The sequence below is a fragment of the Heloderma suspectum genome, chromosome 2 (assembly GCF_057233095.1).
Source record: "Heloderma suspectum isolate Gila_16-S chromosome 2, 16-S_ref, whole genome shotgun sequence".
Lineage (NCBI taxonomy): Eukaryota > Metazoa > Chordata > Lepidosauria > Squamata > Helodermatidae > Heloderma > Heloderma suspectum.
The window spans coordinates 332,796,191-332,812,011 of record NC_139459.1 but is presented as its reverse complement, the minus strand read 5'-3'; the positions used below and the strand labels follow the sequence as shown (position 1 = coordinate 332,812,011).

At 44.8% G+C, this 15,821-nt stretch overlaps 1 protein-coding gene across 2 annotated transcripts in view; it reads left to right on the top strand.

Annotated features, from left to right (window-relative positions):
* Positions 1-3,735: 3,735 nt before the first annotated feature.
* The window catches only part of PTPRG (protein tyrosine phosphatase receptor type G), a 781,718-nt gene continuing 769,632 nt past the window's right edge, over positions 3,736-15,821 (top strand). For both annotated transcript variants that reach the window (XM_084840496.1, XM_084840495.1), the window contains exon 1: positions 3,736-4,634. In XM_084840496.1, coding sequence (XP_084696622.1) covers positions 4,550-4,634 — 85 coding nt within the window. In that variant the 5' untranslated portion in view covers positions 3,736-4,549. The remainder of the gene's footprint in view (positions 4,635-15,821) is intronic.

Here is a 15,821-nt window from a genome sequence, read left to right as displayed (position 1 = left end):
CTTTGGCTTTGGCCACACCCACCACTGAAATTTAATTCACCCCTCAGGCTGAGAGAAGTGCCCCACCCCTAGGCTAAAATGAGGGTTAACCCCCCCACACACACACACACACAAGCCCCCCTGGCCTGATTCACATGTAAGGAGAAGCTGCAGCCCTCACCTCACCAGCAACTTGAATTTTTAAAATGCAAAATGGTAAACCTGAGGGGAAATTCACCGATGATGATTTGCGATCCACCAGTTTCTCTCTCTCTCTCTCTCTCTTGCCTCACAGGGGTGTTTTGAGCCTAAAGTGAAGAGGGGTAAATAGCACTGTGTTGGCTACCCTGCACTCCTTGGAGGAAGGGTGGAATAAAAATTAAACACTGTGGTTCTTTGCAAGATATGTGCAAGAGATGTTGGCGGTAAGGGTGAGGGCAGAGTTAGAATAGTAACGTATTTGCTTATTAGTCATGGCAGAGTGCCACACTTTTAAAGATTTAATAACAATGTTCAAAATTCCAAAGTTGTTTACTCAAAAGCAAGCCCCACCAAGTTCATTTGGATCCATTCCCTTGTAAGTAGGTTGCAGCCAGTGGAGGCTGGTGGCTCCAGTTTCAGAGGGATGGTGATTCCATTCTGAGTTTTAGTTAGAACCAGTCAGAGCTCTAAAAGAGCTATCCAAGGTGCTGAACCCATTTTGAGGATAGGGTGCAGCATCTTGGATAGCACCTTTAGAGTTCTGGCTGGTTCTAACTAAAATTCAGAACAGAATCACCCCTTCCAAACTTGGCACCACCAGCATCCACTGATTGAATGGAAAATGTACACAAATTGTGTGTGTGGGGGGGCACAGTAGCTGGTCACATGCAGAGTGGTCACTGTGGGGATTTCTACACCATCCTAAAATCCTGCATTTAAAACGGGGCTTTCCGCTTCCGTTTTAAATGCAGAATCACAACTGATTCCCTTTACACGTGCTTCCTTCTCTGTAGATGGTTGTTCCCATAGTGTTACATTTCCGTGAAGAGGCATTACACACGCTCCAGGTTCAGTGATACTTGCTCCTGGGTTCCTGCCCCTTTCCCTCCCCTTGCACATTACTGGAGGATGGGGACTGACATGCTGACAGCCCCCTCCCCCATCTCCCCAGGCCCTGCCTCCCTCTTCCATGCTTTTGGCCAGTCCCTGCCGCTCAGCCCCCTGCTGCTCCTCCGCTCTGCCGCCCGCCCCCCGCTGCCGCTCTGCCGCTCTGTTTGGAACAGGCAGGCTGAAAATGGCGAGGAGCCAAAATGGCGCAGGAGCCGGAAGGCCGAACGCCCATCAGACTTTCGTCACCACCTTCGACATCACGACCACGCCCCCAGCAACCACACTCAGCGCTTCATTCACGCTAGGGGAGAAATACACGGGGAGGACATGGCGCTCCATTTGCGCATATCTGGAAAAATACCCCATTTTTCCTGTTTGAGGAAAACACGGGATAGGTGGGAGGAAAGAGTGGAATAATGGCTGGACAACGATGGCGTCATGTAATGGACCCGCACAATTCAGTGAGTGAGCAACCATGAATGAGCAATAAATTTGAGGTGTAGAGATCCCCCCAGAAGCACTTCCGGTTGTTCCATTCTCAGAATACATGTGGATTTCTCAGGCAATTGTTTGCCACAACAACACCTGGTGTTCAAAATACTCTGATTTTGTGGACTTGCTGCATCCAACCAGATTCAATTGCATTACAATCATATAATTTGTGATTTTAAAAAATTAAAACATACTCTAGCCTGTATTGAAGGTGGCATAGTAGTACAAGTAGCTTCAAACAGATACAATTTCGATAAGAGCGATTTAAAAAATCACAAATGCCAAATTATCTTGACTCAATTACACATTTCATCAGGGGGGAAAAAATCAGCTCCCAGGCACTAGTTAGGAAGAGCATAAAGGCAAAATACTGTGCTGGTTGTAACTAAAACTCGATAAAATCTCCCAGTCTAAAGGAAGGGACAAAACTCATTACAGATAAGGCATTTCCCCTAGAACGCCTCTCCCGGATTGCTTTTTATTTAAACGCATGGGCTAAAAAGGAAATCGCTCCCTCTTATCTTGCCAGAGATCAGCCTAGCCTCTGGGCTCTGCTTCGTTCTGATCACAGCTATAGGTTCCTTTTAACCTCCCCGCCACTGCTCAGATCGCAAATCCTGGGATCGTCTAAAATATTCTGTCTGGGGTTTTTTGAAAATAAAAAACTCAATCAGCCCCAAACAGACACATATGACTGAGCATACGTCTGCGTTATTTTATGATGATCGGATTAGAGCTGTTTAGTAAAAACACGACGGCGAGGTGCCGGCTATTGTATTTCAACTCGTTAGAAAGGCCCCGGTGCTAAATGGATCGATATTGCTTTAAGCCCCCGTGCTGTCAGGAAACTGAAAAAAATATGCAGCCGGCCTGATTTTGCAAAGGGGCTGGGAATGAATCCGCAGCTTTTTGCTTTTTCTGTGCAGAAAGAATCTGTGTGTGTGTGTGTGTATGTGTATGTGTGTGGGGGGGGGAGGGGGGGCGCGCGCGACTCTGTGGACGCGCAGTGTACAGCGGAGTGTGTTCATTTAGTGTGTAGATTAGGTACCCAGTCCGTGAGTCCGTCAGCGTACATGGCTGTGTGAGTGAGCGAGAGAGAATATATGTATCAAACGTGTGCGTGTATGCGCGACAGTGGGAGTGATAGAAAAATATGGGTGGGGGTGTGGTGTGAAAAAGGGTATGTTCGTGGGATAGTGTGTAATATGTGAAGAGTTCAAAGTAGAGATGTGCGGAAAACAAAATATGGGTATGTCTGACAGAGGGAATATTCGTGTGTGTATGCGAGACCGAAAGGTGGTGTGTGTGTGTGTAGACTAGGAGAGATTTTCTGTCTAGTAGGTTGTATGAGACAATATACATTGTGTATATATCACAGAAAGTAGGTGTGTGTATAGGGGGTGACCATAAAAGACAATCTTTGTATTTATTACAGTGTTCTGTAAGTACAGTGTGTATGGGACAGCCTGTCCATTCAGTGTGGATGATCTGAGGAAAGTGTGTGCGAGAATGAAAGAGTGAGAATTCCTTTGTGTCTCCAGCGCGAGTCGCACGTGTGTGAAGCTCTCTAGCGTGTGACATGCGGCCAACGTGAAAGAGGGGGCTGCTTACGTGTGAAAGCATACGTGCACGAATCCACTAAAGATGAATGTGAGGGAGCTGCGTGTGTGTGTGAGCGTGAGAGTGAGGATATCTACGCGCCTTGCTGGGCACTGCATACATGTCCAGAGGTGTCACGACTGTATGAAGTGTGCGACTGTACATCTTGTTCAAAGGGGCGTGCATGGGAGCTTGTGCACATGTGGGCCAATGCTGAAACAAATCCCCCAAAGGGTATCCCTCTGAACACGAAGAAAAATTGCCCGTGGGGGTGGGTTACAGCAGCGATGCGTGCGTGAAGCGGAATAGCCGTCTCTGTATACGCATATCTTCTTGTAGAGATCGTGCAAAGCAGCCTCGCCAACACCACCTCTGCTGGCTTGCCAGCACAACTGGATGCGAGCGAGGGGTGCACCCAGAGCGTGCGCTGCCGCTTTAAGAGCCTCGAGTGCGCGCAAAGCCAGACCCCCCCCTTTCCCCCCGGCGCGCCCCCGCCTTCTCTCCTCTCCGCTCCTCTCCCTCTCTCCCTTCCGCTCCCTCTCCCTCGCCGCTTTAAAGTCTCAGCCAGGATCCAGGCTCACATGTTACTTCCTGTATGGAAGAATGGAAGCCTTCCAGCAGCTCCTGCGTGACTGTTCCTCGCCAGCTTTCTCCGGCGCCCCAACTTCCAGCAGCGGGATGGACTGAGAGCTGCTTCGGGCAGCCTGACGACTCTTCGCCGCCGAAAGCCCTCCTCGATCGCTCGGGCTGGGGGGAGGATTCCGTTGCCGCCGCCGCCGCCGCCGCCGCCGCCGCTTGCAAGAATGCCTTTTTCCCTTTGGCCTTCGAAGGAGCTGCCCGCATGAAGAGTCCCAGCCTAGCCGAGGCGCTCTTCATCCACCGATCCCCGGCGCCGGCGGCCCGGCGCTGCTGCTCCTGCTTTTGCGGGCTCGAGTGAAGTTGTGAGCTCCCGGCTCCCAAGTGTCCCCCCCCCCCCGCGCGCGTTTGCTCCCGAGGCCTGGCGCGGTCCTTCTGCTGAACTCTGGGACTCCTTATCTTTTGCGCACACGCAGAGAATCTGGCGTCCCACTCCAGCGGGGAGAGAGAGAGGACAGCTGCGCGCGCGGCGATTTATTTTTATTTTTAATCGTGCGCGGGAGGGGGCAGTCATTGCCATTTCCCTCCTCCTCCTCTTTTTTTTTTAATAATTCCCCTCCCTTTGTTTCCAACTAAAGGGCAGAAACTGTGCAAGTTCTATAATTTCCAACAAGTTTCTCTCTCTCCCCCCCTCTCTCTGTGTGTGTGTGTGTCTGTGGAATCCTCATCCTTTCATTATTCGCCTTATTCTTATTTTTAAATCTACTTAAAGAGAGCCCCCCTCTGCTTTTTTCGATGTGCGGCTTCGGACATGCGGAGGCTACTGCAACCGTGCTGCTGGATCTTTTTCTTGAAAATCACCATCTCCGTGCTCCATTACGTGGTGTGTTTCCCCGGTGAGTGGAAATCTTAATATGGGATGGATTGAAGCTTGGAGAAGGGGCCCCCAGAGCGCGCTTCCCCCAACCCTCTCTTTCTCTGTGTGTGTATACAAGTCTGTCTCCCTTCGCTTCACACCTCCCTACAGTCGCCCTCATTTGTGGCCGGGGTGTGTATGGACGGGGGTGGGGGGAGGACGGGAGCGTGGTCTGTAATTTTGTTTTTATTTTTTTTACCCGATCCTCCCTCCCCAAGGAAGGCGTGTGTGGCATGGCAGGCAGCTCGTGCCGCTTGCTGAGAAATCGCTTTTTGTCTCGAGACTTCGCTTTGGAGAGGAGGATAAAGGGGACTTCTAAGTTCGGGGGGGGGGAGCGGTACGGTGCCCCTGTTAGGCTCAGGAGTTTCTGGGGAAGGAGGAAAGAACGGCAGAGCCTGGTTGCCTCCAGACCATTAGCACAACTTGTGCTCGCTGGATCTCATCGCCTTCTCCGTCTTGTCCCCCCGCCCTTCCTCTCCTGGTTCTTTGCCTGCTCCAGCTCTTCATCTGTGGCAAGCAGTGGGAGAGACTCGGGCATCCCTCCTGCTGTGCTAAGTGTGTAGTAGCGTGATCCTATCCATCTCTGCCTCTGTGAGTGAGTGTGTGTGATTGTGCCCGCTGGCTGTGGTTCTCCCTTCCTCAACCTTGTGTATGTGTGTATACACACATCTGTTAGGACTACCACTTTAATACCTGGTGCTCCAACCCAACCCATCCCCTCACCTTATCTTTTCCCTTTTAGCAGCCACATGTAATCTCTCCCCCCCCCCCCCGCCCCAAGCCTGGTTCCTGTTTGGAGAATATCAGGATTGGGAGTACAGTCAGAGAAACTACCTAATGTATGGCTTACGCTTCCTCTCGTTCTTTTACTGTGGTGCTATTTTTTGAATTTTTTGTTTGTTCTGGGGGAAGTGATTAGGAATCCCCCCTCCACGCATGCATGTATGCACACGCACACACACTCCTTCCCTCTTTTTTTCCTAGTCTTTTTCTCGCCCTGCTGGAATCTCGGATTTGGTGCAGTGCTTCCCTAGGCAGCTTGGGCTTCGCAGGGTATAAATGCCAGCAGTGTGTGTGTGGCGGGGGTGTGGGGGTGTGGACCTCCCTACTCCATGCCAAGGGCTGTGTGTGCACAGGTAGTGCACTCCAGCCAAGCCACCTGGGTGAGGAATAAGAACGCCCACCACCCATCGCATCCTTTGATAGTAATGTCTGCTCTGGTAATAACTGGACCTTAACAAGAAAAATCCCACCTTCCTGACTTCTGTCTTCCACCTGCAGCAGTTCTGTACACCTCTACTCTGATAAGCTTGGGGGGTGTCACAGCATTGACCTTGATAGGGTGGGGGAAACCATATGGGTTAGGGTTGGAGGAAGGTTGGATCCTGCTTCAGGAGCTGGAGGAGAAGTGGGGATTCTGCAGTCTTCCATGATAAAGACGGCTGGCCTAAAGCCTTGCCCCAGCCTCTCCTTTCTTGGCAGTTCTGGAGGACTGAGTAAAGCCCAAATGATCGCAGGCTGCTGGGCGTTTGCTTCAGTCTCCTGCTTCATGAATTGTGGTGTTAATCCGTGGAGGCGGCGGCGGCGGGGATTGTCTTTGCTTGCATCCTTCTTAGGCATGGTGGAAGCATTGGCTGAAGGCAAGATTTTTCCAGGAGTTGGAGAACACAGCAAAGTTGCTGTCACTTCCCCCTTTTATAAGCTGAGCCTGGGGCTCAGAAAAGTTAAAAATGTCAGTGAACCTTGGAGCAGTGTGTGTGTGTGTGTGTGTGTGTGTGTGTGCGTGCGTGTGTCTTCCCCGCCTTCCCCTCTGTACAGTACATAGATGGACCAGTAGAGGCACTGCTGAACTTCTGTCTCTTCTGGATTGTGTTCAACATATATCCCCAAAGTCCCCCAACGTATGCGCACAGATCTTCTGATAAGAGCTGTTCTTAAATTTAGCATTAACCCAATCCTGTTTTATAGAAAGCATGATGTTATCATCTGCTTTTTTCTTTTGTTTTTAATTGCAGCACAGTATCACACACCACAGCTGGAAAGATGAATGTCTGCAGCTCACCCACATATTACTAACAAAGTGGCGATCATGCCCACAGTGCAGTTTTGTAGACAATTATTTGTTTCCAGTCTTGATCCCCACCCATTTTATTTTTATTTTTTGAAGTGTGAGATGGCTATCTGGCAAATGTGCTTGGAGGAAAAAATCTGCCTGTTATACACAGCATCTAATTTCTACTTCCAGGATATATGTTTCTAAATGCTTAAAAGCTAACCTGTTCAACTTGTTCTCTAACAGCGCATTCCCTATACATGTCTACTCAGAAGTGAGTACAACAGGAATTACTTCCAGGCAAATATGTATAGGAGTGCAGGCTAAGTGTGTTTCAGATAGGCAGGGTCCTTCATACCAAGACAACAGGGGACCTACCTGAGGTGCTCTCTCTCTATATTTTTTTTTTAAGTACAAATTCTGCTAGGTTTAGAATGTTACTAAGCATCTTCACCTCCCCACCACCCCCATGGGCATCTTTTTCTGTTGCCACCTTCATATGCGACTACTTCTCCTTGCTGCAGTTTGTTTTATTAGGCTTTTAATATTTTTTTTATTAGTGCCTCTTTATAGCTATGATTAAAAGCAGAAAGTTTTGTGACATTGACCTTTTTGAGGCCATTTTTTATTTCGGATCATTTAATAGGTTCAAATAAAAGTTTAAGGGGTGGGGAAGAGAGATTTTTTTAAAAAAACAAAGGCTGCAGTCCTATGCAGACACTCATCAGAAAGTAAGCCCTATTGAATACAATGGGACTTGTTTCCAAGCAAACATGCACAGGATTGCACTGTAAAAAGACCAAAACCAGATGTCTCTACAAACAGTTCAGTCATATCTGAACTACCTCTTCTTCTAGGAGGTCTTTCAAACACAGCAGAGATTTCAGTTCAAAATTGGGGGTGTGGGGAGGAGAGAGAGAGAGGGAGAGACAGAAAAGGGGAAGGAAGTGGGTACAAAACTTCTCTCTGTTTGAAATTCTGCAGCTCTTGAGAAGAAACATCTTCTTTGTATTGATTTCTTCTTGATTTCATCCTTCCAGGTGAAGCCTTTTCTTTCTGATTCTGATATATATTGTACAGTAATTACATCTAGGAGGCAGGCTGTGGGAGTGCTTCAAGAAAACAAGCACTGATGTAAGTTTAATACGACACTATTGTAAGAGTTGTGAATTTATTTCAGCGGGATCTGAACTAGGTGACACTTTGTGCATTACAGATCTCTACAGATCTGTTCTACTCGCATTTTATGTGCAAGGTCTGGCTTATAAGCTGTACAGTTAAATGGCACTTAATGGCAATAACGGGTAAAGAAGAGATCAATTTTAAGTGAGGTATCTGATAGAGGATATTGGTACACCTTTGTTCAAAGGCAAACATCATCTTATGACGCATTTGTATGGGCATCGACTCCGAGAAGAGTGGTTGCTCAGTATAGAACACATACTTTGCAGCCAGACGGTCCCAGATTCAGTTCTTTGCATTGCCAGTTGAAAAGATCTCCAAATGCAGGTGTGGGAAAGATCTATGTCTGAGGCCTTCACCTGGGGAATTGCTGCAAGTTGAGTTATGCAGCACTGGGCTACTTGGATTATTAGTCTGATGCTGTCTGTGTAAGGCATCTTCATATATTTGTTGTATCTGTGTGGTGTGCATTAGTGCTTTGCTCATTTTCTTTAGATTCAGAGATCGCATGCTGTAGGTCAAATGGGTTAGAACAGCCTCCTCCAGCCTAGTGCTTTCCAGATGTGTTGGACTACAATTCCCAGAATCCCCCAGCCAGTATAGCTGGCTGGGGGATGCTGGGATTTGTAGCCTCAACACATCTGGCAGGCACCAGGTTGAGAGAGGCTGGGTTAGAATGTTAAGACAAGTAAGGATTCTCTGCATACCATCTAGGGATCTACAAACTTGTAATTGTAAACCACCTTGAGTGCCGTTTTCATGGTAGAAAGGCAGGGTTCAAGTCAAATCAATCCATCAATAATCTTGCTCACCAAACTTGTCATGGTGAACATCCCTGTACCCATCCAGAAAATGTGATTTCGCCTGGAGCTAAATCACAGTCATGCTGTGCTCAGAGACCGGAACACCTCTGAAGTTCAGTGTGATGTTGGAGATGAAGATACTCATCTCTCCGATAACATTGGTGGAAGGACAGCATCATGACAGCCATATGGGTGGGCTACCAAAGCCAGCCAAAAGTTGTGGACTCCTGCAACCGTATCTGTTGAGGCCTTGTGTGAGAGGGATGCTAGGGGCAGGAGCACCGGAGGCGTCATCTTGTGCAGAACAAATAAAGCAGGATGATGGATGCTGACAGTGTCAAGTTTCAAAGGAGCAACTGGTGGGGGATCCTTGCTATTGGCCAGGTGTCTCTTCCAGTAACTCCACATCACGAAAGCAGGTAGCTTATATGTTTAGCAAATCAGACCAAATCACAGAGGGAAATGATTATTCTTGCTCTTAGCCAAGCCCATGTGAGCTCTAAAATAGCGTACCCATACACTGTCCTGAAATGGTTACGCTATGACTCCTATGGCATCTTTACTCTGGCATTTAAAGCCTTCAGTTTTTGTTAGTGGTAGGAAGGAAGCTAGATGATTCCCCTACTAGGCAAATGTACATAGGCTACAAAATCCCTGCACTGACTCAGCCAGAGAAATGGTTCCAAGTACCACTGACGTTAACAGGCTTTACAAATACATGCTAAGGTAAATGACAGAGCTGTGGAAAACTTAGATGCAACCTGCATGGGTGGGAATGATTGCAGAGATCCTGGAACTATTTGTGGGGCAGGAAATATGTCAGCCTTGTAAACAACGAATGGCCTGATTACTTGTGGTGAGTAAGAATTGGCACCAGACAACTACATAGGAAAAGCTTTGCAAAGCATCTCTCTCTCTCTCCCCCCACCCCACCCCTTCTTCTGTTTGGGCATGCAGGCTAATTTTAAAAAGTAGGCTAGTACCTTAATTGCAAGGCTGAAATATGGTGAAGGACTCTTCACCATTTGGGCATCTAAGGCTGCAATGCTATGACCACTTACAAGGGAGTAAGTCCCATTGAAAGAGGGCCTTACTTTTGAGTAATCCTGTTTAAGATTACACTGTAAATTTATTGTGCTGGCAGAATGTTTTTTTCATTACATCATTGATGTATATTCCCTACTTAAATAATAAAAAGGAAATGAATAAAAGGGATAAATGGTAATTAGGTAAATAATAAATGGGAGAGTTCACATGTCACAATAAGCCAGGGTTCCTCTGTAACCCTGGCTTATTGGTTATGAGCCGCATGCTTATAAACACTGTCTGATCACTCTCTGGCTTGTTGGAGGAAACAAGCCAGAAGTCCAGGTCCATACATCATACTAAACAAACCACAGATCAAAGGTCCATGGTTTGTTTACCTGCTCCCACTTGCAGAAGGGGTGATCAAGCAGGCTGCACAAGCACACTGTGAACCAGGTCAATATAATCCATGTATTAAATATTTTAAACTGTTTGGCAGATGTTTTTGCTCTTGAGCATCAAGGAATAGTAGCCATATATCATGAAAAGTGAGCCATTCATCCTTTGGTGACTTTCCTTGATGTTGTGCATTTCACAGTATGATCCTATGCGTGCTTACTTGGAAGGAGATCTGTGGTTTGGATTGTAGCATAAGTGTTCTCTATCCCTGAGTAGATGCACCCATAGATGACATTTACTTTCTCATCTAGAAAGCAACTGGATGCAACAATGGTATTTACCAGTACATGACTAGAAATGGCAAAGTTTGTAAGCCTGAGGTCAGGGACTGTCATGCTACTTATCATTGTAAATCACTCTAGAAGCCTTTTTGTCTCAAGGGCAGGGTATAAATGCTGTAAGTAAGTAAGTAAATATTGCATTCTTTATCCAGAGCACTTGGTAAGTCACAACATTCCAATGGAACTGGAATAACTGGAGTCTTGAAAATAATTAGGCACAGTGCATGGTTAAGTGTGCTTGAATCCCCCTGACATCAGTGGGACCTAAGAGCAGTGTGCTGAATAGGATAGCATTCATAAGAGGTAATGACCAAAATGTGCCTAATTTGGACCTATTTCTGAAAAAGTCTGTTTTCTCTTCAGCTGTATATACAGGCCAAAATCCATGTGCTTAAGCCCATTGAAATCAATAAGCTTTAAGTACATCTAATTTTGTGGTAGATTATGACCTGTGAGTATGTATAAAATAATATTTATTGCCAGCACTATATACCATCTTATAAACTTTTAGTATAGTGTTATTATGTGGTTTAACTTTGTCAGTGCATCAGTAAGCTTTTAAAGGCCCCGTTTTATATTTTGATGTTCATGTTTTTCAGTAGAAACTTCCTTGAATATTACAGATGTTCTCATTTTAATAGTGTTTGGAAATTGGATTTATTTAGGTTTTTCTACTGCAAGGGTGTTTGTGTGCATGTGTGGCTTGCTGTTGTCTTTCAGGGAGTAAGGTATGTACAGGAGAGGGCCCTCCAAGACTTGTGTCAGTTCTATAGCTTCATGGAGGTGACACATCTTACATTTTAATGATGGCTTTACTCTTGAATGCCTCCCCTGCTCCCCCCTTCACAGACTTGATATTTCTGGAAGTGTCTAATGAAGTCCTTGTAGATTAAGAATGTCAAATGTCTCTCTTCTCTTTCCCAGGCAGTGGTAGATGAGCTGGCTAGCAGGCTTCAGAAGGAAAGCTGAGAGGAGAGTTTTGATATCCACTAGCAGACTTATAGAAGCTGGTTTTACAGTTAATGATGCCAGGATGTAGCTTTTGAAACCTTCAAGCAGTCTTGGAAGCTGTGCATCTTAACAAATGCAGTGAGGCTGTTTGGAGGAAGAGAGGAAAAAGAGAATTTCAGCACATCCAAAGATGGAATGAAAATACTGCCAGAGAAAAATAAAGCAACTGAATACTGGGGTTAGAGTTCCCATGTTATGTGCCTTACATTTACAGAGCTGCTTATGTGGAAGAAAGTTATATTTACTTTAGGATCAGAGTATTTGTAGGATCAGTTCTTCGCCCATGTTCTTGCTTAGTGCTCTTTCCTATTGCCCTTCTGTCTTTTTGCTAGATTAAAAAAAACTGAATGAAGCTTTCTAGCTGATTGGGAAAATGAGAGTTTTATAGTGATGCATTTGCATAAGTAATCTAGCACAGAGACTTCATATTGAAAGAGCGTCACCTTTTGCTGTGACTCCTGATGTGATATTTTGACTGGAACAAATAAAATACTGAAAAAGTTGTGAAGTTGCTTGGGAAGAAAGAAATTAGCATCAGTGAGGATGTTGTGCATTGTCTGCAAAGCTTCAGAAATGCTTGCAAATTGTCAGATGTTTGGAGTGCTGAGGTTCTGTCAGTAGGAATTGGGATTTTTATATTTCCATATGCATTTTTAATCAGAGCTTTGGATTTCTTTTTAAATCACACAACTTGTAGTCTTGTTCTTTGTATTCAGTTATGAAAAACACTCTAAGACTCCACATGTTGTGATCAGAGTCCCACTTAGCCTGCTGATGGCTTCTGGAAATCATGTTAGCCCTGATTTTAAGTGTTCTATGGATATGCTTAAAAGAGCTGCAAAGTGCTAGTCGGAACCATCTAGTTAAAATACACATAAATATAGATAACAAAATTCCAGGCATTTGGCCACCAATGTGCCTAGCAGTGTCTAAATCATTTTGCTTCCTCAAAATGTGGTGATGACCACCAACCTAGACAGCTTTAAAAAGGAGATCAGTCAAGTTAATGGAGGGTAAGGCTATCTATGGCTACTAGACATGATGGCTATATGGTACCTCCAAGATCAGTAGCAGTATGCCTATGTACACCAGTTGCTTGGGAACAGTAGTGACAGAGGGCTATTACCCTTGTGTCTTGTGTTTGGGCTTTCCATAGGCATCTGGTTAGCCACTGTGGGAAACAGGTTGCTAGACTAGATAGGCCTTCGATCTGATCCAGCACAACTCTTCTTATGTTTTTAATCCTGATTGAGATCAACTGGAGATGGCTTGGCCAAGGCATCTTTGTGGGAGACTAGATCAGGCCTTCTCTATTGTGGCACCAGCTTTATAGAGCTTCCTTCCCAGTAGCTCCCGGTCTGAAGACTCTTAGAAAACTGGGCAGTAAGGAGGAAGGCTTCAGGGCTTAATTTAATTAATTATGTACACATATACATGATACAGAACCACAAGTTTCAAAAAACCAAAATAAGATAACTAGTATGAGAACATTTAATTATTAAATGTTATCTTATTGTGGTTCTTGAAATGTGTGTATGTGTACGGATGGTATTTTTGTTTGGCTGGTTAATAGAATTAATTTTAACAAAACTAGTAGTCTGATAGTGGCACCCAGGAATTTGACTTGCATTCCGGGGTTGATACTAATGTGGAGGTTGTCTTTGTTGTTGCCCCAAAAGCATCCACTGTGAAACATCCAGAAGCTTTACCAGTGATAATACTTAACATACTATAGTGTATTCAAGTGTTCAAACTGTTTCACATGGATTATCTAGTTGTAATCCTTACAACTCTGTAAGGCAAGTCAGCAGTATTATCCCCCATATTGCAGAAGCCAAGAGAAGGACTTGCCTAAGAGCAACTAGTGGGGTCATGGCAGAGGTGAGAATCAGGAACTCTTGTGACTTCCTGATTTGAAGGTCAGTCTCTTAGCCACCGCAGTACACCAGCTCTTTGAGGGCGGATTTCTTGAATTCTGCGTCCAAAGAGAAAATTCTGTGCTTGAAATCTGGAAGACTAGTATAGATGTATTTAAACTTTGCAAGATTCATTACATTGTGGCTGGGTTCACACAACACAATAACTCACACTCAGGGTTTAAGTATGAGTTGAGTGTGGGTTGTCGTTGAACTGTGGGTTGTTGTTGAAACATGGGTTATTGTGTTGTCTGAACCCAGCCATGCTAACAAACTATAGTTTGTTAACCACAAACCCATGAAGAGAACCAATGGTTTATTGTTGAGTTGTGAACTGTGGGTTGTTTGTGGTTGACCCTTGAGTGTGGGTTATCATGTTGCGTAAACCCAGTCTGTGTATCTGTGTGTGTGTGTGTGTGTGTGTGTGTTTTTAATTGTTTTGGTTTGGTTTTTTTGTAAAGAGCTGGAACTTGGCCGGGGTTGGTGGTGGGGGAAATAAGCCTTTAAAGAGAGGGAAACATGCTTGGTTGATTCTTCCGCTTATTAATTGAACAGTACATTTCCAGTCCCTAAGGCACCGCTGAGTACAAAGAGTGCTTTAGAAATCTGGAAAAAGGCTCCTAAACTACAACAAGAGAGCATGACCTGGTTCGCATGATCGCAGGGTGGTTAATAAGCCACCATGGCTTGTTAACCGTTCTGCGTGTGCTGGGGTGATTAGTGTCACTACTGTTGGCAGCATGGCTTCTTGTGGCAAACCCAGCCAGGATAGCTTGTTGCCATGGTTAACAAGCCACCCAGACCCCTTGGGCTGTTGTAGGAGTTCTGGGGTGACTCGTTAAGTATGGCAACAACCCACCCTAGCCAGGTTCACATGACATGGGAGGCCATGCTGCCAAGGTTAATAATGCTAATCACTCTAGCACGCAACCAGCACGCATGGTGGGGGAAATAAGCCACCGTGTCTTATTTGCCCTGCTGTGATCATGAGAACAGGCCCCAAAAGTCATGTGTGTGTGGGGCCACTTCACACAATAAAATGTTTCAGATATACATATAAAAATGTCAAGCATGCAAATTTGGCAAACAAGGGTCTGCAAATATGTATATTGTACAGGTACACGTCATGAAGGTATAACTGGCTGCAGTTGTTGTTGACTATACTCAGTTGTAGACCTAGGGTTTTCCTCCGAGTAATGTGTGAACCAGCCCTTCTTTTCTCCACTGGACTGTGGGCATTTACTTGGAACAGTTATCATCTGGCATCTGTGACCTTGTCTAGAAATTTCTACCCTGTAAATTTCACTTGAACCTGTCCCTGTGTGTAAACGTGTGTGTGTGTATTCTGTGCAACCTATATGTGCAAAAAAAAAATCCCCTGAGATGGTCAAGACTATGCTTCATGTTTTGGATTCCACATTATGATACCTTCTCTTGTGATCTGATGTGCAGTTGTTGTTGGTTTGGGCCATGTGGACGTTTCTGAGCCTAAGGGTATAGCAATAAAAATTTGTCTCTAATATGCTGAAGCCTATAATGGGAGGAATTATGAGTGAGTCTAATTTCTGTTTGCTTTTAAGTTACTACAGTTTTCACTTTATTACTGAGAAATATATTATTAATTGCTGCGATGTTCACACCAAGCTGTGATTCTTTATGATTATGTATTCCTGCTTCCAATTTTTTTTATTTATTTTTTTTGCAAGGCTTAATTATATGGGGCTTTTAAACGGCAAGTCTTGACTTTTTTTACTTGCTGCTGCTGCTGTTGTAAATCTTAGAATATATAACATACAGTACAATATATAATATATTAAAAAGCCCTTACCTCTCATCTTTTCCCTTCAGAGTTTTTCTGAGCAGCAGTTATCAATAACGTATGTTTCTCATAATGTTCAAAAGCAAGCTTTTGCAACATTATCGTGAGGAAAATTTGCCTTTCGATACTTAATGAATATAGATCACTTTTTCTGAAAAGACAGAGTAGTGCTGTAATTCCTGATGCGTGAATTGATGCCGAAATTTTGTTCGGAACCATTATCAGCCAACTGTTTTGACAGCATTTTACTACTAATGGAACTTTATATGTTTTCGGGGGGGGGGGCTGGGGGGGTTGCTGCTGAGGATTGATCCAGTGTTAATCACCAAGTTAGTTAACATTTACCCATTCATCTTGACCTTCCATATCATTAAAGAATGACATTCTTGGACACAAGATGATTTTTTCTCTCCATTTCCTTCCAAAAAGGCCTAATGCTACGCCATACCTACCATATGTGACTGAAGTCTGCCACAGCAGACACAGCACCAACACTTCCAGGGAAACAGAATTGTACATTTTACTTAGTCTATCAGGTCTGTAATACTGTTGATAGACATGATTTGTAATAATTTTCTATAATCCTCCATGTTTTGTGAATCCACATGATGAGAGTT